Source organism: Triturus cristatus, chromosome 6 (assembly GCF_964204655.1).
Source record: "Triturus cristatus chromosome 6, aTriCri1.1, whole genome shotgun sequence".
In the NCBI taxonomy this organism is placed as follows: domain Eukaryota; kingdom Metazoa; phylum Chordata; class Amphibia; order Caudata; family Salamandridae; genus Triturus; species Triturus cristatus.
Window position 1 is genome coordinate 112,578,602 of NC_140589.1, and position 24,291 is coordinate 112,602,892.

At 48.8% G+C, this 24,291-nt stretch overlaps 1 protein-coding gene across 1 annotated transcript in view; it reads left to right on the top strand.

Moving 5' to 3' along the window:
• The window catches only part of LOC146816480 (exportin-5-like), a 1,728,456-nt gene that overhangs the window by 889,207 nt on the left and 814,958 nt on the right, over window positions 1-24,291 (top strand). Inside the window, exon 17 of the mRNA XM_085610324.1 lies at window positions 15,422-15,511. Coding sequence (XP_085466450.1) covers window positions 15,422-15,511 — 90 coding nt within the window. The remainder of the gene's footprint in view (window positions 1-15,421; window positions 15,512-24,291) is intronic.

Consider the following 24,291-nt stretch of genomic DNA (forward strand, 5'->3'; position numbering starts at 1 on the left):
GTCCCTCTAAGTATTTTTGGAGATGATCGCGGGTCTTCATCACAGATTGGCAGCACGTGAATTCCTGTACTTACACGAGTCGCTGATGAAAGCGGGCTCGTTACACTCATAGACCTTGATGACCATCTCACTGAAGTCCTTCCTGGGGTTCTCATCAATAATTTTGCCCGTTCTGGGGACTGTGTTGTTCAAAGCCTTTGCACCCCTGCATCAAGCCCAAGAGATTTAGGACATGTTGCTAATGTTTCAGGCTTGGTCCTGTGTTTCGGCTCAGATAGTTCTGCGGATTCTGGATCTTTTGGCCAAGTGTATTGTGCTGGTGCCTCATGCTCTTTTACACATGCAGGCTCTCCCAGTGGAATGTTTGTCTTCAGTGTATAGATTGGCCCATTCACGTATGATTTTTCATATGTCTAGAACAAACCACACTTAAATGTGTTGGAAAGAGGGTGGCGTGGCTTGGCACCAGCCAAGATGGCTGCATAAGCAAAGAGCTCCGCAGCGGCCCTTGCTGCCCCCCCTGAAATCTGTCAAAATCCGCCCAACTCTGATCAACAGAGTGCACCGGGGTGTCCGGCCCAGTGATTGACTGAGCCTTGGGGTTGCTGTCGGGCCAACGACTACACTACCAAGCGGCTGCCGGCCCTGTGCTGGCGATGGACAGCCTACGCTGCGACGGGTGACGGCTGGTGGAGGTGGGCCAGGCCTGGAACAGACGAGGGCCTGGTGGTGCTCGCTTTCTGCGGAGCTGGCTTGGGGCGGGGGCCCATTCTCTATCAACACCCCCCCATTGTAAGTGCAGTGCTGCCATTAAGAGTATATGTTGCGGAGGAGCATGTCATTACGAACTCCACAGCACCATAATGTCTACACTGAAAACTGAGAAGTTTGGTATCCACCTTCTCAGCACATTAAACCCACACTGATGCCAGTGTGGGATTTAGTGAAAAATGTACACAGAGAGCATCTTAGAGATGCCCCCTGAAAACCAACCCATCACTAGTGTCCAGGCTGAGTGACTGCTTTCAGCTGCCACCACCAGACATGTTCCTGGACCTCTGGTTCGAGAGCCTGCTGCTCTTTGGGGCCTGAAACAATACACATCCTGTGACGAGGTGCCAAGCCTCCTCCCCATGATGGGCAGGGTTCACGAAGGGGAAGCGTCAAAGGCTTGCCGCCTTTGTGAGCATCCCCAGGCCAATTGCTGGTTTCAGCAACTGGTCCCCACTGGTTCTGACCCCCACCTTGGGCGGGAGAACCAGCGGGAAAAACAAAGTGAGAAAGAGAGGTGTGCCAACTCCACCCCCCAGGTGGAGAAGGCGAGGTGAAGCACAACTCTCCGTCCACGCCATCTTGAAGATGGGAGGACTCAGCCAACCAGGGACAGGCCCATGATCCCCTCCCACTGGAGGGTGGCATAATAGGGGATGTACCCACCCCAGGGAAGGGGACCCATTGGTCCCTGCCCTTTACCTACCTGTAACGCCCCAAAATTTAGTATTCAGGGGCACCCCTGAACCCTGCCTCCTCAGATCCACACAAGAAACAAGGACTGAACATCCATGCAGCAGCTAACAAGAGGAAGACACCCACTGAGTTACCGGCCTGTCTCCCCCTCAAACCTGCTCCTGTGAAACCCCGGTGTGTCCTGCAGCCAGCAACCTCAAAAACCCCGGAGGACCTAGCTACCTTCGCTTCCAAAGACGACTGCTCTCGTGAACACCGGATTTGTTCAACTGCAACCTCTGGTAGCAGCCGGAAACCCTTAATCTGCCCCACTCTGCACCCGCCGTCCACGGGCCAAGCTTGAGTTAGCAAACACCACGAGGAGGTAACCCCGACGATGCTGAACCGAGATCCGGTGACCCCTGACCTGCCTCAAGCCTCCAGCCGACGCCTGCAGTCTAAATCCAGAAGGCCCCGCTAACCGCGACCTGGAGCTGGTAAGAAGATCTGACTCCAAAAGGCACCCCTGCACCCAACGCCCCACGGCCTTGTGTGCCCAAACCAACTGTAGCTAACCAACCCCTTACTTCCCAACTTACCTCTCGAAGTGGTGGTGGCACCCAGAAGTCCTTAGTCTCCCTGCCTGCAGTGCTTTTGCAAACTGGAGGTTCTCCACTGGAAACAGGGCATCCGACCTCGAAACAGCACCCTGCATCCGGCCGCGCTAGTGCCTCTGGGGTTACATCTTTGGTCCTAATTTGTTTCCCCATTTGCCCTGAGCTAAAGTCCAGGAGCTTTGCTCCCACAACCCAGTGGCCCTCTGGCCAGCAGCCACCAACCGGAAGTCCCCCTGACCCCATTGGATCACATTGGGCCTCAGCACTCTGCACCCGGCCGCCCTAGTGCCGCTGAGGTTGTAACAAGAGTTCATCACTGACCCTGGGGGAACCCTTGTTCTACCCCCAGAACCTCAACTCCCACTACCGAATACTTAACTAAAAACCGATAACCATATTTTCCTCCATAGGATAAGATTGACACGTTGTCCTGAAAAAGTTTCTAAGTGTGGAATTTTGAAAACTAAAGAAATTCTTTAAAATTGTACAATTTAACAAAAACGCTTTTACTCACCTGTTTAAAGGTCCCAGTGCTGCATCCAGGCATACGAGCCAAAAAACACAATGTTCACAAGGAACTCATTTATCAAAGCCATACAGTATGTGCAAGCTAAGGTAACTTGCTCAGATTTAGTCTAAATCACAAATTTCCGATTCCGACCTTTCTAATTAGGTCATGGTAGAAGATATACACATTACACACTATTTTAAGAGAATTCTTAAAAAAAATTTTTGAAAAGCCCAACACAATAAGTCAAGATAGTGCTTACTTCAGCCGAAGTAAGTAGGATTTATTCTGCAGTCAGTCTTTAACACAGATGTATTTCTATATACATGTAAGAATTGGAAGATTTGCATTAGTCGCACATTTAGATGTGATTTGTGAGCCCTAGTGAAGTGACCATAACCTCTCTTGGTGAGTACTAAGTGAAAAGTAATGAAAAGCAGGGGAATAGGTTCTTGGTAAAAATCAAAAGGACGAGCTGTACACAATGGATAATGTATCATTCAGGCTCTCTCTTTTGTTAGTGTCGACAACGTTTCGACCCTCTCTTGATACGGGGTCTCTTCAGGACAGCGTTTCTGTGGACAGTACAGCACAAGGCTTCTATTTCTTAGGTATATCCAGGAGGTATGAAGGAGTACCGGGTGAAGAATAGGGAACAACGCACAGGAACAGCAGAATACAAACAGAGCTTGCAAGGATGTATGGGTCGCTCTTGTTTTTTTGAAATATTGATTGCATCCAGGCATACAGCACTGGTTAAGAAATGTAATACAAAATTAACTTACCTGCTATTTTACTGAAAATCCCCTTCAAGCCTATGTACTGTATTTACAAGTGATTGCATTTCTCTGAAACAATTCTGTAAGTCAAACCATAGTACATTTGCAATTGAACTGTTTTGCAATCAGTATTTATTACTGTAAAGTATTTATTGCGCACCTGTGCCAGGCTTGTTTAGTTCTAGAAATAAAATAACTAAAAGAATATTTTTTATACAAAAACAATTGGTCTGAAGTTCAGTCTTTGAGTGAGTGAATTCATTTGCTGACTGAGTGTGTACAACAAATGCTTAGCACTGCCCTCTGATACTGCCTTACTGCTCGACCACACTACCGCAAATAGATAGTTAGGTTCTATCTAATTTTACCTCTGCCTACCTTTGGGGTTCCACTGGACTGTGCACACTATACCTCATTTTGGTATAGTATATACAGAGCCAGCTTCCTACAGTAGCCTGACTTAGTTCTTCTACAGGAGACTCATTTGAATGGCAACAACTACCTAGCACTCAGTCGGTTTGAATACACCCTCCTGGCCCATGCGGGGTTCACATCATGTTACAAAGGGGTTGCAATCCTAGTTCAAAACACAGTACCCTTTTTGCTGCAATGCATGTGGCAGGACCCATGGGGCAGATACATGGCGTTAACAGGGACATGGGACGGTCGGGCTCTCAATATTTTCTCCATTTACATACCACCAAGGCTCCACCCGGAGACTCTCTCAGATCTTATCAAACTAATATTAGATGTGCCTCCAGGCGTCCTCGTACTACGAGGTGATATGAACGCGACAGTCATTAGAACAGGACAGGGCTGCAACGTCCCTTTGGGCAACAGGGCTGCAACCACTGCATGGTTTTGCAGCGGCAATGGGGCTCACGGACTTACGGAGGATGCACAATCTGACTGCTAGGCAGTTCACACACATCTCGGCTGCACACAGTAGTGGCTCCCGGCTAGATTTCATTTTTACAGACTGTGCAGGCAGTTTCGCGAGGCGTGTCATAAGGCGAGGGGCATATCAGACCACCCTCTGGTCATATCAGACCACCCTTTGGTCGAGGTGCTTCTGCAGGGTCCCGTCCGAGACTACACTCTCCCATCACATATAGACCCCTGCCACTTTAAGGACTGTGAATTCCGAGACACGTTCAGGTAGCGAACGAAACAGCATTTTGATGAGAACACCGGCTCTGTGGACTCCCACTGCACCCTCTGGAAAGCATACAAAGTAGTGGCCCAGGGCTTTGTACAGGTGGTGGTTGGGGGTAAGCGGAAGGAGCGTTGCTCTCGGTGCAAGAAAATGGAACAAGAAATAACGGACATTGAGATACGACTGGGGCGGGAGGGGATGACCAACCCTGCACTGTTGCATAGGCTTCATCTTACACAGGGAGAGCTCAGAGACCTGGAAGAGACAACGGCTTGTGCACATGCGGTAGCCACGCAGAGACAAATATACGATCTAGGTGTCAAAGGCAACAAATTAATAGCATGGCTAGAGATGAGGGATTAGAGCTCAAATTGTACCCCGGAGCTTTGAATTCCCGGCGGCCCTCCGAAGAGGTCCGAAGCGAAAATAGCCGAGGCTTTCCCAACCTACTATGAAGTATTGTATCAACCGGTCTCTAGCAGATCGGGCAAAGACAGTGCCAAACTGCTCAAAGATATTCCCCTACCAGTGCTCTCGGCAGATGATGGGGAGGCAATCGATCGACACCTGATAAAGGAAGAGATTGTGGGGGCTATTCAGGATTTATAATCTGGAAAGACAACAGACCCGAACGGTCTCCCTGCGAAACTCTACAATAGTGTAGCGGAGGGAGTGGCCCAGCCAATGATATGTTCCATACCGCATGGGAAGATGGCTGACTGCCAGAGGATCTGAGATTGGCGACCATTCCAAAGTAAGGAAGACCTCCGGAGCGATGTAGCCCCTATAGACCCATCTCTTTACATACTTAATTTTGCAGTCAAAGTCGTAGCAAAGGTAAACTCCTATATCATGACCCGCTCGCGAGGGTCCGCGTGAACGTGAGGAGATCTAGACCATTTCCGCTACATAGTGTAGGAAGCTGGGTTTCTGTTGCAGCAAGCCCCCCCCCCCCCCCCCCCCCCCCCACCCCACACACACTTTTTGCCACATTTCTGATGCACTTTGACTTGATCCTGCTAATTAGATTCCCAGGGCCTGTGTTCTTTCCCAAAACTGTATATTGGTACTCACAATTGGCACCCCTCTGGCCACATGTAAGTCCCTTTTTAAAGATACGCTGGGTACCAAGGTCTCTGTGTCCAGGGAAGGCCTCTAAGGGCTGCAGCACATATTGTGCCACCCTTAGAGGTCCTGTACCTTAACACACGCACACATTCTGTCATTGTAGGCTCTGTGTTTTTGTGCAGAGAAAATTGAAGAGTTGACATGGCACACATACTTGTGTGCCATGCCTGCAACCCACTGCTTGTGGTATAAATAAGACACTCCTCTAGTTGGGTGTAATATACCACTGGTGAGGGTACTGTTGCATGAGCACTGTACCCCTACAGTTTCTAAGTCAATTCTTAGACATTGTCAGTGCAATAAAGCCATAAAAAATATATGGACTAGGAGTTTGTCATTACAAACTCCACAGCACTATAATGGCTTTACTGAATCCTGGGAGATTTTGGTAGTTAACGTCTCGGCATAATAAACCGACACTGATGCCAGTGTGGGATTTATTATACAATGCACTCAGAGGACATCTTAAGAATGCCCCCTAAAAAACAACCAGCCTCTGGTGGGTTCCCTTACTGGTAAACACCAACCTCAACCGTATCTCGGTTCAGGATCGCCGGGGAGACCTCCTCGTGGTGTTTGCCGACTCGAGCTTGGGCAGTGGATGGCTTGGGCAGAGTGGGGGGATTTGCGGTGTCAGGCCGGAGCCCGAGGTTAGAGATGAACAAATCCGGTGTTCACGGGAGAGACAGTCTTTGTGGTTGAAGGCAGGTAGGTCCTCTGGGGTTTTCGAGGTTGCTGGCTGCAGGACACACCGGGATTTCATAGGAGCAGGTTCGAGGTGGAGACAGGCCAGTAGGGCTGGGGCCAAGTCAGTGGGCGTCTTCCTCTCGTTCGCTTCGCCATGGCTGTTCGGTCCTTCTTCCTCTTTTCGTCTAGTTTCTTCTGGTCTGAGGAAGCAAGATTCAGGGGTGCCCCTGAATACTAGATTTAGGGTTGTTACAGATAGGTAAATAGGTTGGGACCAATGGGTTCCTTCCCTGGGTTGGGTACACCCCCTATTATGCCATCCTCCAGTGGGAGGGGGGCATAAGCCTTTCCCTGGTTGGCTGGCACTCCCCATCTGCAAGATGGCGGGGACTGAGAGTTATGCTTCTCCCTGCCTCCCCCACCTGAGGGGTAGAGTTGGCAGAGGTGGGCACACCTCTCTTCCTCACTTGTTTTCCCCACCAGTTCTTCCGCCCAAAGGAGCAAGTGGTCTGGTGAAGCGCACAAAGGCGACAAGCTTTGTGAACCCTGCCCATCTTGGGGGAGGAGGCTTGGCACCTCGTCCCAGGATGTACATTGTTTCAGCCCCCCGAGAGCAGCAGGCTCTCGTCCCAGGGGTCGAGAAACATGTCTGGTGGTGGTAGCTAAAAGCAGCCACTGAGCCTGGACACTAGTGGTAGGTTCGTTTTCAGGGGGCATCTCTCAGATGCCCTCTGTGTGCATTTTTTATGAAATACCACACTGGCATCAGTGTGGGTTTAATGTGCTGAGAAGTTTGATACCAAGCTTATCAGTTTTCAGTGTAGCCATTATGGTGCTGTGGAGTTCGTAATGACAAACTCCCAGCGCCATATACTCTTAATGTCAGCACTGCACTTACAATGTCTAAGAATGGACTTAGACACTGTAGGGGTACAGGGCTCATGCACCTGTGCCCTCACCACTGGTATAGTGCACCCAGCTAGAGGGGTGACTGATCTATGCCAAGGGAGTGGGTTGAAGGCACGGCACACAGGGATGTGTGCCATGTCGACTCTTCCCTTTGTTCTGCACCAAAACACGCAGTCTGCAATGGCAGTGTGTGAGTGTAGTGGTGCAGGGCCTCTAAGGGTGGCACAATAAGTGCTGCAGCCCTTAGAGGCCTTCCCTGGTCACAGTGCCCTGGGTACCTGTGGTACCATATACCAGTGGCTGACCTGGGGTCAGGGATGCCAATTGGGTTTAGGCTTCAATACAGTTTTAGGGAAAAAACATAGGCCCTAGGTACCTGGATAGCAGGAGCCCAGGGCACACTCAGTCAAAGCACATTAGCAATTCAGCAAAAAGTGGTGGCAACCATGCCGAAAGACGGCATTTTCTCACACAACTAAATAATATTTTTATACAAAACAAATTGGTCTGAGTTTAGTCTCAATGAGTGTGTGAAATCTTTTCTTTCCTGGGTGTGTACAATAAATGCTTAACACTACCCTCTGATAAAGTTTTACTGCTCGCCCACACTACAACACATAGAGAGTAAGGTATTATCTACTTTAGCCTCTGCCTACCTTTGGGATCCACTGGACTCTGTGCACAGTACACTTTACCTTACTTTGGTACAGTATATACAGAGCCAGCTTTTCCACACATAGGGGCACGTGACAGGGATGCCCACTCTACCCCCAGCTCTTCGTGTTGGCGCTTGAGCCACCTGCTGTGTTGGTTCGTGGGAACCCTCTCGTTGGAAGTATCGATGAAGGGGGTGGTTGAGAGGAGCATATCTCACTTTACGTGGGTGACATTCTGCTCTATGCATATAAGCCCCATCAAACATTGTCACATACGCATCCACATTTTACAACTTTTTGGCAGCTGTTCAGGCTACCAGATAAACTGGGATAGGTCCTTATTATTTCCTCTAATCGACAGGATCTCACCCATCATGTCTGCCTCTGTGGCCCTGGTCCAATGAGAAGAGTTAAAGTACCTAGGAATTTGGATCACCAAATTATGGCTCGGGATGTACACTCCCAACTGGCAAAATTGCGAGAGGCCTTGGCCCACTGGTGGCGCCTTCCAGTCTACCTTATGGGCAACGGGGCCTTTTTCAAGATGATGGCTTTCCCCTGTCTCTTATACGTGCTCCAAAACACCCCATCATGGATCCCAGAGGCCTTCTTCCGTTTGATCGAGGCGGAGCATCGTAACCTGCTGTGGGGGGGGGGAGGAGGGGGCAGGGTGGCAGCCCACAATAGTGATACGTAAGCTAGAGCAGGGGGGTGTCTACGAGGGCGGCCTGGTGGTACCTGATGTCATGAACAATTACTTGGCCTCCCAGCTTATTAATGGCAACAAATGGGTCTTCGCACCATACACGCAGCCCGCCTACTGAGTGGATCGCCTCGCCATGGGAAATGGCGGCTTCCCGACAGTGCTGTATATTAAGACGCAAGAGATCTCTCCCGCTACACACGGACGATGGTAAAGGTATGGTGAAAAGCTATGAAACTAATGGGGTGGGAAACTAAACTAATGGAACAGACCCACTTTGGGAATGTGACCTGCTGGATGAGGTTGAGCGCCTGCAAGGTATGTGGGTTCTAGTTGGGCTAGACCGCCTGAGAGCTATCTGGCATGGTGTGACTATGGTCACTTTCATAGATTTACAGACTGAATATCCGATGGCAGACTGGGAGCAATTCTGTTCCCTGCAGTTGAAACACGCCCTATGATGCCATATGTCAGAGGGAGAACAAATACTTGAATATTCCCCTCTAGAGGACAGACTCTTACTCGAAACAATGATTGACAAAGCTGTCTCCCTCACTTATCAAAAGATTATGAATAACTCCCCTGATCCCATGAGCCCCCTGAGGGAAGCGTGGGAAACGGACGTGGAGCTCCTGGAGGACGACGATTGGGTGGAAGCCATACAGAGTTCTAGGTAGATTGCCATACTGTTGCTGTTCAGACTGATTCATCTCTGGATTCTGCATAGATCATGTGTCTCTAGGACTTTTCAGCACCGTTTGGGCTGCTGCGACTCAGACTGGTCTGTCAGGGAATGCGGGGAGGTGAGTTCCTCCTTTCACATCCTCTGGACTTATCCCAGAATTCTGTCATATTGGGTGGGAGTTATCCGATGGATGACAGCTGTAGTGGGTCTCCAGGTCCTGGTTGAGGCACAGTGGCATATAGTCGGAGTGATGGGGGAGACAGACTGGCCAAAATATACTAAAATATTGCTTAGATTTGCAAAAAGAAACATTACACAGGCATGGGGAGCTGCTGGTGCTCCAGGGATCGGAGTTTGGAACCATGATGTTGATTGATTTTCAACAGGTGGAAAAAGTTCTTTACCAAAGCAGAGGCGACCCCAAAAAATGGGACAGGAACTGGGCTGCATGGGTACAGTACAGTTCAGAACATAACCAAAAGGGGCCGAAATGGGAGGTATAGGGAGAGGGGTGAGATCGAGTAGTTTAAAAATCAGAATCTGATAGTGGCTTCTACTTACTGTATGCTTTCTTTTATATGGACTATGCATGGTTTCCTTGAATTACTGCCTGACACATTACACCCTGTCTCTGTATTATACTAAACAGTGCATAAAGCAACTCTTTAACAAAAAAAAACGTTTAAAAAGCAAAATGTGTTGAAACGAAAAAGACATTTGAATGCTGGTCCTGAAGAAGGTGCTCAGCAGTTATTTCCATCGAAACGTACGTTGACAGTTATTTGAGTCCCCTGGCTAAGACACAACGATGAAAGACTATAAGTAGCAGTTTTCATATTAGGTTGTTAAGAAAATTCTCGGGGAGGAGGGATGCGTTTTGAGTTTGCATGAGAATGTGTGCTTGGCATGAATGGGAGACAAGAGCAAGGAGTGGGGTTTGTAATGACTGTGTTTTTATTAAATGATGAAATACTGGGTAATGTTGTAATGAGAGGAAAAAAAATTTTGATAATGTTTTTTATGCTGTAAATTAAAAGAAATCAAAATTGTATAAAATGAAATAATCTGTCTGAAGGTACTGTCGAGTCATTGTTTATTGAGGAAGTATATAGGCTCTGCGGGAATTGCTATTGGTATTTGACAGGTTCTGAAGAATTACACAGCAGCCATGTTCTACTGCAACAAGCTGGGTGGAGTGGAGTCTTGTGTGCAGTGCAAACCAGTGGCTGGCACTGTGGCTATGGGGCTAGCTGAACTTTCAGGGTATTTCCCAGACTGTCATCAAACAAGCAGGCTCCTTGCAACAATCCCAGATGAGGTCATCAAGTTTGGCCATGAGTGCCACCTGCCTCCGGAGGTCGTTCAAAGTTCCCTGGTAGGGCGTGCCTATGAGAAAGTGGCTCTGTATATACTGTTCCTAAATAGGTACAGAGTCCACAGACCCCAGAGGTTTGGCAGAGGCTATAGTTAGATATAACCCTACTCTCTAAAGTGGTAGCTTGGTTGAGCAGTAAGGCAGTATCAGAGGACAGTGTAAAGCATTTGTTGCACACACTCAGTCAGCAAATGGTCTCACACACTCAATAACTGAACTCTAGGCCAATGGTTTATATATAAAAAATATATGCTTGTTTTATTTTAGAACCAACAATAGGTATCAAAATATACTTTCTCAGAATGAGATGCTTTAGATAAATACTTTTGCTATATGCAATTGGCTTTTGTAGAAAGTTACAGGTTGTTGCATTAGGCAACACAATTTCAAACACAATAATGCATTGAGTTCAATGGAAGTTTTAAGTTATTTGCAATAGATTACTTTCAGAATTACTTTTGTAATTCCAGGACTGGATCCTAGATTTAGTCCTGGGTCAGTTCTTAGGAACAAGTGATAAAAGTCGACTTAGTTACTGTTATGATTTTTAGACAATATTTTGCTATTTTAAAAGTTGACACTTAGAAAATTATTCCCTATGGAAGAAAATTCAAGTTGCAGGTGTAGTATGTTCTCGTTACTTTTGTAATCCAGTACTGGGTACCTAGACTCAGTACTGGGACCTCTATCTAAAACAGGTAAATAATTACGTTTTCACAGTTTGTATGATTTTTAAAGAATATTTGAAGTTTGCAAAAACCGACACTTGTAAGAAATTTCACAGAAAAACAGTCAATGATTTCCTATGGAAGAAAATTGAGTTACTGATAAGTACGGTTGTGAATATTTTTCAGGGTCAGTACTGGGTACCAAGATCCATCACTGGAATCTCACCTTATAGCAGGTGAATGTTTTCGTTACTCGGCTGATTTTTGGTGAATAATTAAAATTTTGAAAACTCCACACTTGGAAGAAATTTCAGAAGAAACCAGTCAATGTTACCCTATGGAGAAAATTGAGTTATCGGCTTTCAGGTAAGTACTCGACTTGCAAAGTTAAGGTTCTGGGCACAGACTCGGTGGTCTCCCAGGGTCAGGTGGGTACAGTTGTTACACCCTCAGCGGCACAGGGGCAGCCGGGTGCAGAGTGAGTTAGACCCAATGTTATCCTATGGGAGGCAGGGGGGCCTTGGTTGGTGGCTGACTAGCAGGTCACGCAGCTGTGGGAGCTGGGTTCCTGGTCACTTGCTCAGGGCAAATGGGGAAGTAGATAGGTGCAAAGGTTACACTGCCAGGGCCACTCGGGCGGCTAGGTGCAGGGTGCTTTTGAGCCTTCGGGCGCTCAATTGATTTCAATGGGAAAGCTCCGGTTTAGAAAAAGACTGCAAGCTCGGGGACGAAGATTCTTCAGGTGCCACCACCACTTCGAGAGGTAAGTTGGGTAGTTGGAGGATAGGTAGGTACCCAGGAGTTGGGCACAGGGCACCGAGTGCAGGGGTGCCGGGAAATCTTACCCTCTGTTGATCGCGGTTGGGGGGGTACCTGGTTCTGAGGCTGCAGGCGCCGTCAGGAGTGTCGAGAGAAGTCCTTGGGTGTTGGACTCGGGGTCACAGTCGCTGGGGGGTCGTCCTCGTGGTCTTGGTTCACTCCGGCACATGCCAGGCTTGGCGGCTGAAGAGTGTACAGGGTTCGCGGTTCCGGGCTGATGCCAGGGATTAGATGCTGAGTTTGAGCAGAACCTCTGCTCATGGGAGTCCCAGGTGGTTAGAGCCAAAAGATAGCCAGGTCCTCCAGGGTTTGTGAGGTTTCTAGCCACAAGAGGTGCTGGGGTGTAGCAGAAGCAGGTTCGAGGGTCGACAGGCCGGTAGGGCTGGGGCCAAAGCAGTTGTTGTCTTCCTCTTCTTAGCAGCTGCACGGCAGGTCTTCTTTCTTCTTTCTCTTCTTTGTAGATTGGAATCTGGGGAAGGAAGGTTCAGGGTGCCCCTAAATACTAGATTTAGGGGCGTTACGGGTAGGTAAAGGGCATGGACCAATGGACCAATGGGTCCCTGTCCTGGGGTGGGTACACCCCTTATTCGGCCACTCTCCTGTGGGAGGGGGGGCTCTCCTACCCAGGGGTCCAGCAACATGTCTGCTGTGTGGCAGCCTAGGCAGCCTCCCAGACCAGACGTGGATTGTAGGTTAGGTTTCAGGGGGCATCTCTAAGATGCACTCTGTGGTGTTTGGTACATTAAATCCCACACTGGCATCAGTGCGGGTTTAATGTGCTGAGAAGTTTGATACCAACTTCTCAGTCTTCAGTGTTGCCATTATGGTGCTGTGGAGTTCGTGTTTGACGAGCTGTCAGCACCATGTACTCTTAAACGGCAGCACTGCTCTAACAGTGCCCAGGAATGGACCAGGGTACTGTAGGGGCACAGGGCTCATGCTCCTGTGCCCACACTACTGGCATAGGGCACCCAGCTAAAGGGGTGGCTGTTGTATGCCAGGGCAGTGTAGGTGGTGGGCATGGCACACAGGGATGTGTGCCATGTCGACTCCTTGTTTTGTCTTGTACCCAGACACTCAGCCTGCAAGGGCAGTGTGTGTTAGGGTACAGGGCCTCTAAGGGTGGCACAATGAGTGCTACAGCCCTTAGAGGCCTTCCCTGGTCACAAGGCCCTGGGTACCTAGGGTAGCATTTACCAGGGTCTGACAGGTGAACAGAGATGCCAATTGGGTTTTGGCTGTTAGGCAGTTTTTAGGGAAGGAACACAGGCCCTGGGCACCCGATTGGCAGGAGCCCAGGGCACAACAAGGAAAAAGTGAATCAGTTATCAGGCAAAAAAGGGGAGGGCTACTGCAACAGAAACCCACTTTCTTACAGTGCCTTGGATAGATCTTTTCGCTTCCCCTCACAACATTAATTTTCAAGCCTTTATTGCTGTGGAGTTTCTGCCTCATGCTCCCTGCGAATCACATTTATGTCCTCCTGTGCAAGATCCTGCCTTGCTGCTAATTCCCTGAGTCCTTGAGAAGGAGGGGAGAGGCTTGGAAAGTTTTGTACTTCGATCTGCTGAGCCTGAGCATCTACCGTTCTCTCAGTCTACCTCTTTGGATGGACCACCTTTGTCAACAACAATGCAGAGTTCTGCACCAGATGCTCTTGAAACCAGCTGAGTGCCTTTACATATCCACCAGAAAGAGCGTTACTGAAGGTAAGTAGCTTGTTTCATTGTCACATTCCATTCGTTATTTTTTTGCTAGCTTTTTCCAAGCACTGAAAAGGCCAATAGAACGGACTTTAAGCAGCATTTGTGCATGCCTGTGTTTTAAAAAAAGAAAAAAAAATGTATTGAGTTTTTTTTTATGGCGCGAGCTAGACCAGATACATTGGGTATCGGAGCGCTTTACATGAGCACCAGTTGTATTACAGAAGGGCATCTTCATTTTTGTTAGGCACGGGGAGATTAAGTGATTTGCCCAGAATCACAGGATGTTGAGCGTCGTTGGCAAGATTCAAACCTGGTTCTCCAGTATTTGGGGTGTCTTTCATAGATTCACATGCTTGAATATTCCCCGTCGTCGAAGTGGGAGTCCCACGGTATATATAAAAAGCAATAAGTATCATGTATATATACATATACACATACCTAACCACATAAGAGTATATACATACCCAAATAAACATATATATATAGTTCAAATAACATATCAAGTTAAAAATACCATTGGATAGCATTGAGACATAGGAAAGCATAGAGAAAAAGAATCACTTTGCTAACATATCACTGTCACTTTATAGTCCAAACTCCAGCCAATCAGGCGCTAGCACCCTCTAGAACCTTCTCCTCAGAGGCTCAGGCCCTCAGATTTTCTACCGCACGTCGTGTGAAGGGAGTCTCCCTGAGCTCTGCTCAGTTCTTCATCTGGTTTGAGGTTTTTTATCTCTCATCATGTCTGCAAGTAAGAAATCTCTTTTCCGTCCTTGTTCATCTTGCGGAAAGTCAAGACTTTTCTCTGAGGATCCCCATGAGAAATGTATTTATTGTCTGTATCCTGATCATAAGGTGGCTAATTGTAAGATCTGCAGAACTTTCTCTCACAAAACTTTGAAAGATAGAGAAGGTCGCCTTTTAATATGGCTTCAAAAACTAAAGGACACAGACAACCCACTTTCTGAGGTGGAAAGTGTAGCCTCTGTCAAAACAGGAGTCTCCTCAAAGCGTGGAAGTGTCCAGGACTTGCCATCTCCTTTTCTGAAAAAGAAGAGACTTCACCTTGAAGTGTCTACAGGCAAAGTCTCTGTCTCCACGTCTGCGCCCCCGAGACGTAGCTCTCAGGCGTCTGTGACTCCGTCAGCACATGTTTCCAGTCAGAAACTTTCAAACCTGGTTCCCCAGCTTCGAGGTCGGCCGCTCTAGCCGTAAGGCTACAACCTCCCCCTATGTTTGATTGCATTCACACATTATAGCCTGACCTATTAGCTTTGAGAATGCAGGTTGTTGAGAGAACCCTAGCTTTGATAGACCTAAATGTCACTGTAGTTACTACTGTCATTTAAAATGCTGTAAACAGCCTCCTGACAGTTGAGTAAGGTCACTGTAGTTTATTTCTTGTAGAGAGCTGGAGGGTTCCATCCTTCGCATACCGCACTAATAGTTTTTGTCCACATTCTCAACTAGTGCTGCATAGATGTCCGTCAAGAAGGCCTGTGTCACGGCTTTAGTAAATTATATGTATTCCTTTATATAACTGCTGCTTTTGCATTGACAGTCATTTTTGTGTTTTCAGGTTCCAAAGTTGCAGATTCAGAAGGATACAAAAACCTATGCCTTAGCATGCATTATCAAGCTGTGTCAGGACAATCCCATTGTTATCCTGGTAAGTGAATGATCATACAAAGTATGAATTCCAGGAAATCGTACTGACTAGAAGATAAAACCTAGTCAAATGAATGCAGGTCTCTTATGGTTGACGGCTGACAGATGACATTGATAATAGGGTGTGATAACGTCTCTGGATTTCAAAATCTGAGGTCTGATGTACCATGAACTTTGCATTGACAAAGGCAATGTAGCTTGCATTTTGAAGTCTTAATTTGCAGTACAAGCTATGAATTTCAGTGCATACATTGCGAATTGGAGAGAGAAAAGGTGGCAAAGGGAGAACCACCTCTCCCACACTCTGCAATTCATGCTGGTAAGCACAAATGTTTTGCAGTGGTGTTTGTGGTTGAAAAATATGTAAGGAGTTGTGCCTGCTGAAACAAGGTGGTAATCATTCTCAAAATGGAATCTTTCAATTTTTTGCAGCATAAATTATGCAAATGTAGGCTCCCAGTTTTGGAAGTAGAGACAATGTTCACATAGACCACTGATGGCACGTATGTTGCGTTGACACGCTTGCCTTTAGGATACATGGGTTGCAATGGAGGCATGTTGCAAATGCAGCAGTGGTCTGCGGCACAATGCAGTCCTTCACTCCAGCATCCCTGCTTTTGCAGTGCTTAACAATTATTTATTAATATTTATGAGAAGACCTATTTCCAGCTTTTGAGCACTCCTCAGACTGCAAAGGCAGAAGCTGGTTGCAGATGCAGTAATTACATTTCAACCAACCTGTTTTGTGCTTTTGACCCCTGAAGTCAAAGATGCCTTCTACTTGCCATTACTTTTTGCTCAAATGAGGACTGACTATTGAACACATGCAGTGCTATTGCTAGAGATATTAATATATGCATGTAATATTCTGTGAACTCAAGCTTAAAAAAAAGCATTAGCAAAGCCAATAGGTCTCCCATTTGTGAAGTGTATGTCCAGACACACAATACCAATTCACACAGTGATTTGGATGATAAATATGTATCTGAAAGAGACACTTTAGTGATAGATTCCTTACCTTAGAATATACCAGGCGTCAAACTGGATCCGTAAAGTTTTTCGTTAGCAGTACCCCTGCGTGTCGGTAGGTGGCGGCATGCGGCTCCGCGTCTGTCGCTGGTGTCGTATGCGCCGAGATGATGTCACGGAGACTACTTAGCCGTCACCCATGCGCGCTGACGTTAGTTCTTTCTTTTTATCATGCCAGCAAGCGCAGATCCGTTTAGAGCATGTACCCTAGTCACTCTTTGACTAACTTTTTGAGACTTTTGTCTCTACTTTTTTTGAGTCTGACTCCTGGTGCCACGTAGGTAACCTGGGTTTAAGTCCTGCGGGGCCTATCGCCGTACGATGTCGGTTGCCGACTCCCATGGCGTCTGTCTCTGTCTGGAGCGCAACATGACTCCCGGTCATGTTCCGACTGTCTGGCCATGGCTCCGAAGGCTTTGCGGGAGCGTTCCCGAAAGCTGCTGGAGGCCAGGCAGTCGTCTCCGCGCCATTCAAGGTCCAGGGATCGCTCGAGGGTCCGACCGCGGAGCCATCATCCTCGCTCCTCGGACTTAAAGTCTTTACCCACGGAATCGGGTAAAAGACATCACAAGAAAAAGAAGCGTGTTCACTCTCCGACGTCCCCCCGCCGGTCTCCGGACGAGGGGGCCGCCATGGGTTCCGTTTCTCCCACCTCCGCCATTACCCGAATTTCCAGGCAATTTTGCTCCGGCTTTGGACCCTAATTGGGATATGGAGCCGGACCTGCGCCGACCGGAGCATTTGTTTTCCCCTGTTCCTACCCCGCCGCTGCCGCCTGTGCCACGGGCTGTGGAGGAGGGGGGATGACTGGGAGGGGTCGGAGGACCCTCTTGCACGGCAGTGCAAGTCTGAACACGAGTGGGCAGAGGAATCCGAGGACGCCGGTGGCCTTGACCTATCCTCCGAGCCCAGTATTCTGTCTCCTCCCACGGTCATGGAGGAAGGCGCCACGTATACGGTGGTGCTCCGAAGAGCAGATGAGGCCCTTGATCTGCCTACTATCATTCACAAGACCAACCTCCTTATGTTATGTTATGTTAAGACGGATTTATAAAGCGCTCGGCTACTCAAAAAGAGTGTCCCGGCGCTTTAAGTAACCTGCCTGACAACAAACACTCACACACAACCTAATGACCTGTCAAGGCGACACAAAACGGTCTAAAAAAGAAACAGCCAGGTCTTGAGATGCTGTCTGAAACTAAGGAGTTCAGATTCGCCTCTGAGGGCCAGAGGGAGGGTATTCCATAACTGACTGACAATCACCTGAAAGGATCGACCACCCTTCCTGGTTAGAAAAAATGTAGGAACCTGGAGCAGATAAAGAGTGGAAGATCTTAAGGTCCTCACAGGGCAGTATGGGATGATTCTCTTTTTAAGGTACGCGGCCCCTATATCATGAAGTGCTTTGAAAGCAAGGACCAATGCCTTGAAATGGATTCTAGGTTCCATTCTGAGCCAGTGGAGAGTTTTAAAAGGGCAGGACCCTCATGACAGCCCTGGCTGCGGCATTCTGGACCAGTTGCAGACGGTACAGCAAAAATTTTGGAATACCCAAATAAAGAACATTTGCGTAATCCAATCTGGAAATGATGAGAGCATGGACAACGGTCTGTCTATGGGACATAGAGAGAAGGGAGAGAAAGTTCCTCATCATTTTAAGAAGCCTAAAACCAGTCCCTGTCACAGATTTCACCTGAGGTTGCATGGAGAGATCAGAATCCAATAAGACTCCAAGATTTTTCACTGTAGTTACAGGATTGGGTGGAAAAGGCTGATCCTGAGGCCACAAATTTCTCCATTCGTCCCCAGGGGTGCGTCCGAAAAAAATAATTGCAGGCCAACTGGTTCAAATGAAACCATCCAAAAATGTTAGACAAACATTCCCTGATTAGAGATTCGTTAAAAGGTTCATCTTTCCCATAAGTAAACAGAATTTGAGAGTCGTCCGCATATGTTAAAATTTTGCTCCAAATTTTTCAGAGAGTGGGGCCATATATATATTAAAAAGGGTAGGGCTCAGCACAGAGCCCTGGGGTACTCCCACATTTAATTGGGGAATAACAGCCGAAAAAGGAGGAGGCCAAACAGATTGTTGACGCTCTTGAAGGAAAGAGGAGAACCAGTTAAAGACCGTGCCCCGCATGCCACACTCCCTCAATCTCTGAAGGAGGCGGTCATGGGGCACGGTATCGAAAGCAGCGGAGAGATCAAGCAGTATAAGAACTGCTTTACATCCTCTGTCCAGAGTGAACTTAATGCTTTCAGAGATTTCTAACAGAGCTGTCTCCATACTATGATTTGCTCTAAAGCCAGATTGGCTCGCATGAAGAGCATTGGTGGTTTCTAAATGCTTAGTAGTTACTGCATTCACATATTTTTCCAGGGTTTTAGCGAAAAAAGGAAGCAGTGTGATAGGCCTATAGTTGTTAGTGGTTGCTGGATCGGCCGTGGGTTTTTTTTAAAAGAGGAAGTACCTTCCCCCGTTTCCATCTCGGCAAGGACGGTGCCAGTGCTCAATGACAGATTCAGCACATGATTGGCGGCCGGATTTACAACTTCTGCAACAGATGCTAATATTTTAGCTGGACACGGGTCAGAAGGCGAGCCAGATTTCAATGCTCTCATAATAGTTAAGGAGGCCTCCAGGGACAACGGCGGAAATTCTTCCAGTACGTCCGTCTGGGGGCCACCAGAAAAATCAGAGAGACTCGCTGAATCAGACTGTAGGGACACAGCAAAAGAGTCCTGAATGGACTTGATCTTGTTATAAAAGAATGTGGCAATATTTGCGGTCCATTTGGCAGTGGGAGTGAAAGGATTCTGGGTAACACCAGGGGCAGTAAAGTCTTTCACTACTTTAAAAAGAGCCTTACTGCAGTTGTTAGCGGACTCAATTTTATTTCCCAGAAACATTTTCTTCTCGTTGCGGACCCTCAAGAAGTGAGCTTTAAGAGCCTGTTTATAAATGAGCTTGGTCTGGGGAAGATAATTTTTCCTCCAAGAGCGCTCAAGGCATTTACAGGCCTTTTTACTCTGCCTCAGTTCCTCCGAGAACCAGGGGGCCGAGGGGCTATTCCGCGTGTCCCTGTGTGCTTTGGGAGGAGCAAGGTAGAGTGTCCATGTATAAAGCCAATTATCAAGAGTGACAACTGCATCCACAAGAAAGCTTTCTACTGGAATAGGGTGTTGAATTAAAATTTCCGCTAATGTAGCAGGGGTAATATTTTTAAAAGATCTGGTGTCCTTAGATTGCGTGTTGGGTAGTGGCCATAGCTTATGGCCTTCAAAAGACATCCAAAAGGTGATCAAAGAGTGATCTGACCAGGTCAGAGCTAAAGGTTTATCAAGCTCAATGGTATGAGACGAAAATATCTGGTCTAAGGTGTGACCTTTATCATGCGTTGGAGAGAAAACAAAAGGAGGCATGTCAAATGTATTGAGCAATTCACATAGCTTTTTCGCTTCCAGATTGGTGTTCTGGTCAAAATGCAAATTGAAATCACCCAATACCATGCACTGTTTATATCTAGCAACGATGGGGGCCATAGCCGTGGTGATAGATTCTACAAAACAGCCCGCTGGACCCGGTGGTCTGTAAATAAGTATACCTGCCACAGACTGATGTGCGGAGATTGAAAGATAAAACCCTAAACCCTCGGCTCCTGCAAGGTCATTGACTGGGATCATAGAACACCTGAGGGGGCTTTTATAAACAATAGCTAATCCCCCCTCCACGAGGGGATTCTATAATCAGAAGGTATGGCGTTCGCAAGAGTGGGATTGGAGCCTTCATGAAGCCAAGTTTCTGTGATGAAAATGAGATCAGGCTTGTCTTCCGTGAGAAGGTCATGCAAGAAATATTCATGCTTCTTCACTGACCGAGCATTCATAAGGAAAGCCTTAAGTTTACCCATCGCCATATTATTTGCTTGAGGGTGGATATTGAAGGTGGATTCATACACCCCGTTAGGTGGAGATTGAGCGCTAAAGGGTACAGCTGCCCAGTTGCACTCGCTGCAGACCACGGGGTCCACAGCCCTAGCTAAATCAGTGGGAGTACATCCACACAATGGCGTTTTGAGCTTAATTAATGCATACTTACAATAACCTCGCCTTATCATAGTCCCTGCTTTGATTTCTTTCATGGCGGATACAGCGGTCTGTGCGCCGGGCGCCGACGGGCTTGCCTCGTGCGCGCCTTTGTGAGAGAGCAGTTTCACGGCAAGAAACGCGCGCGCTAGCTCAGCGCCGTCTTTTAAAACCTCCAGAGCGTCTAGAACGCTGACTGGAGGGAAAAAATGGAGGCACTTCCTGTGCAGGTTCACGGAGTCCCCAGTTTCGATTCCCCCGAAACTAATTAGACTCTACACAAAGTTCAAAGCACACAATACACATTAATAGTTTTAGTTTAAAAATTGAGCAGTAACCTGAAGTATTTCTGACAACAGACTGTGCAAAATGCAAGTTTTTAAAAGATCGTGTGAGCGAGCAGTTTCACGGCAAGAAAAACCTTACTGATGTGCTTCAGCTGGCAGCAAGTTCTATTGAACCTCTGCTCCCGTTGTAATGAGGCCTTGACGGATGTTTTTGATGGGCACCTGGTCTAGGCCAGCCACAGGGGTTCCTGTGGATAAGAACCTGGCCAGGCGTCATCACCCAGCACCCGGTGATCCGGCCTTTCTGACAAATCATCCAACTCCAGAGAGCTTGGTCATTCAGGCCTCCACCTCCCAAAGTGCGTGCCCCGCCGGATAAGGAATCGAAAAAGCTGGAGCAGTTTGGTAAGAGGTTATTTTCCTCTGCCAGCTTGGGGCTGCGGTCAGTCTACACCGCGTGCCTCTTGGGCCGCTACTCTCGCGCTGTATGGGACACGGTGGCGCAGACTCTGCCCCAGTGTCTGGAAGAGGTTCGGGCTGTACTTTCCCAAGCTGTGGCGGGCGGGAAGGATGCCGCGAAGTTCGCCATTCGGTGTGGGCTGGACACCGCGGACTCTTTATGGAGATCAATCTTGACTACAGTGGCCTTGCGTCACCATGCCTGGCTGCGATCCACGGGGTTTTCGTGAGATGTCCAGAGTTCCCTCATGGACATGCCTTTTGATGGTACTCGCCTGTTTGGCGATAAGGCAGACGGTACGCTAGACAGTTTCAAGGACTCTCGGGCTGCGGCCAAGTCCTTGGGTCTCTCCACCATACGCCCGGCCACGTCTACCTTTCGTTCATTTCGTGGCCACGGAAGGGGTGCCCCTTCACGTTAGTTCAGCCAGAAGCCTGCACAGAACCAGGCTCAGCCCGGCCGCGGGCGTTGAGGCCGCCGTGGCCGCACAGGGGGCCAGCGTGCGGGTCAGTCCACCTCCGCTCCCGCAGCATCCGCCTCAAAGCCTTCCTAGTCTGAGCTTTGCGGTGCACCCCACACCGGTGGGAGGCAGGATGCAGCATCACCTCCCCCACTGGCGTTCTGTCACCTCGACAGGTGGGTGCTGCAAATAGCCCGAAGGGGTTACTTCCTCCCCCCTCGAATCTGCCCCTGAGCCATGCCACCTCAGTTCCACCGCATATCGGGGGATCACTTTGCGCTTCTCCAGCAGAAAGTCACAGCCCTCCTGGCTGAGGGCCATTGAGCACGTTCCTGGGCCAGAAGTAGGACGTGATTGTTATCCCCAATACTTTCTGGTCCCCAAGAAGGACAAAGGGTGGCCTGCACCCCATCTTGGACCTCAGGAACGTCAATCGCTTCCTCCGGAAGGAGAAGTTCAAGATGTTGACTCTGGCTCAGGTCTTGGCTGCCCTCGTCCCTGGAGACTGGATGGTAGCGTTGGACTTGCAGGACGCATATTTTCACATCCCCGTCCTGCCGGCGTTACCTGCGGTTCACGGTAGGCCACGAGCATTTTCAATTTGCCATGCTCCCCTTTGCCCTTAGCAGCGCCCCTCAGGTGTTCATCAAAGTGATGGCAGTGGTCGCAGCTCATCTGCGCAGGTCAGGGGTGTCAGTCTTCCCCTACCTCGACGACTGGTTGTTGAAGGCGGGCTTGCCCCAGACAGTCGTCTCCCACCTTCAGACTATGGCCGACCTCCTGCATTTGCTGGGGTTCTCCATCAATGTGCCGAAGTCGCACCTGAGTCCCTCTCAGAAGCTCCCCTTCATCGGAGCAGTTAGTTCTGGATTCGACGCATTTTTGAGTTTATCCTCCCGCGCAGCGAGTCCTGGATATTCTGGCTTTGATTCCGATCTTTCGGCCTCTCTCCCGGGTTTCAGTCAGGATGACCCTCCGGCTCCTGGGCCTGATGGCCTCCTGCATCCTACTGGTGCAACATGCCAGGTGGCATATGCGGCCTCTGCAGTGGGACCTGAAGTTCCAGTGGGCACAGCATCAGGGCAACCTGTTTGATCATGTCCAGATCTCGGAGGGCACTGCACGACAATTGCAGTGTTGGTTCACGAATCGATATTGGGTCAATGGCAGGTCCCTCTCCCTTACCCAACCGGAGCACACAGTGGTGACAGATGCGTCCCTCCTGGGCTGGGGAGGCCACTTGGGAGAGGTGGAGATCAGAGGCCTTCGGTCTCCGGCAGAGTCCGGGCTCCATATCAACCTTTTGGAGCTTCGGGCGATCCGTCTTGCACTGAAGACATTCCTTTCCTCTGTCCAGGGAAGTGTAGTGTAGGTGTTCACGGACAACACCACCGCCATGTGGTATTGCAACAAACAGGGCGGGGTGGGGTCGTGGACCCTATGTCGGGAGGCTTGGCGCCTCTGGACATGGCATTATCTTGGTGGTTCAACACCTGGCAGGTTCTCTGAACACCAGGGCGGACAAACTCAGCCGCCGGTGCTTAATGGATCACGAATGGCGTCTGCTCTCGGACGTGGCGCAAGGTCTCTTTCTGCAGTGGGGAGAGCCTTGCTTAGATCTATTCGCTTCCGAAGAGAACGCGCAATGTCATCCGTTCTGCGCGTTGGAATTACCAAGGCGGCACTCGCTCGGCGACGCTTTTCGTCGCGAGTGGAGTTGCGGTCTGTTGTACGCCTTTCCGCCTATACCACTTCTGCCCACAGTGCTGAAGAAGATTCGGTGCAACCGGGCCCAAGTCATCCTTGTGGCTCCGGATTGGGCACAAAGATACTAGTATCCAGAGCTACTCAAAATGGCGATCGATCCCCCGATCCGGCTGCCTCTTTGGGAGGATCTTCCGTTGCAGCAGCAGGGGACGGTCAGCCACCCAAACCTGTCCAGTCTCCACCTCCATGCGTGAAGATTGAGCGGCGACAGTTGACCACTTTTGATCTTCCTCCCGAAGTCTGTGATGTCATTCTGGCAGCCAGGCGTCCCTCCACTAAGACGGTATACGCCTGCCGGTGGAACAAGTTTGTGGCATGGTGCACAGCAAAGTCTGTGGATCCTCTTTCTGAGGTCCTTCTGTTCCTTCTATCCTTGGCCCAGCAGGGCTCTGCTATGGGCACTATCAAAGGTTATCTTTCCGCCATCTCCGCCTTTCTAAGTCTTCTAGATCAGCCTTCTCCCTTTAAGTCCCCGGTTGTTAACTGTTTCCTGAAAGGCATTACACACACGTTTCCTCCCGTGCCTTTTATAATGCCTCAATGGGACTTGAATCTTGTTTTGACCTATCTGATGTGCGCTCCTTTTGAGCCCCTTCATACCTGTCCTTTACCTCTTCTTACTCTCAAGACGGCTTTCCTGGTAGCTATCACCTCTGCCAGAAGAGTGAGTGAGCTCCAGGCTCTTTCTT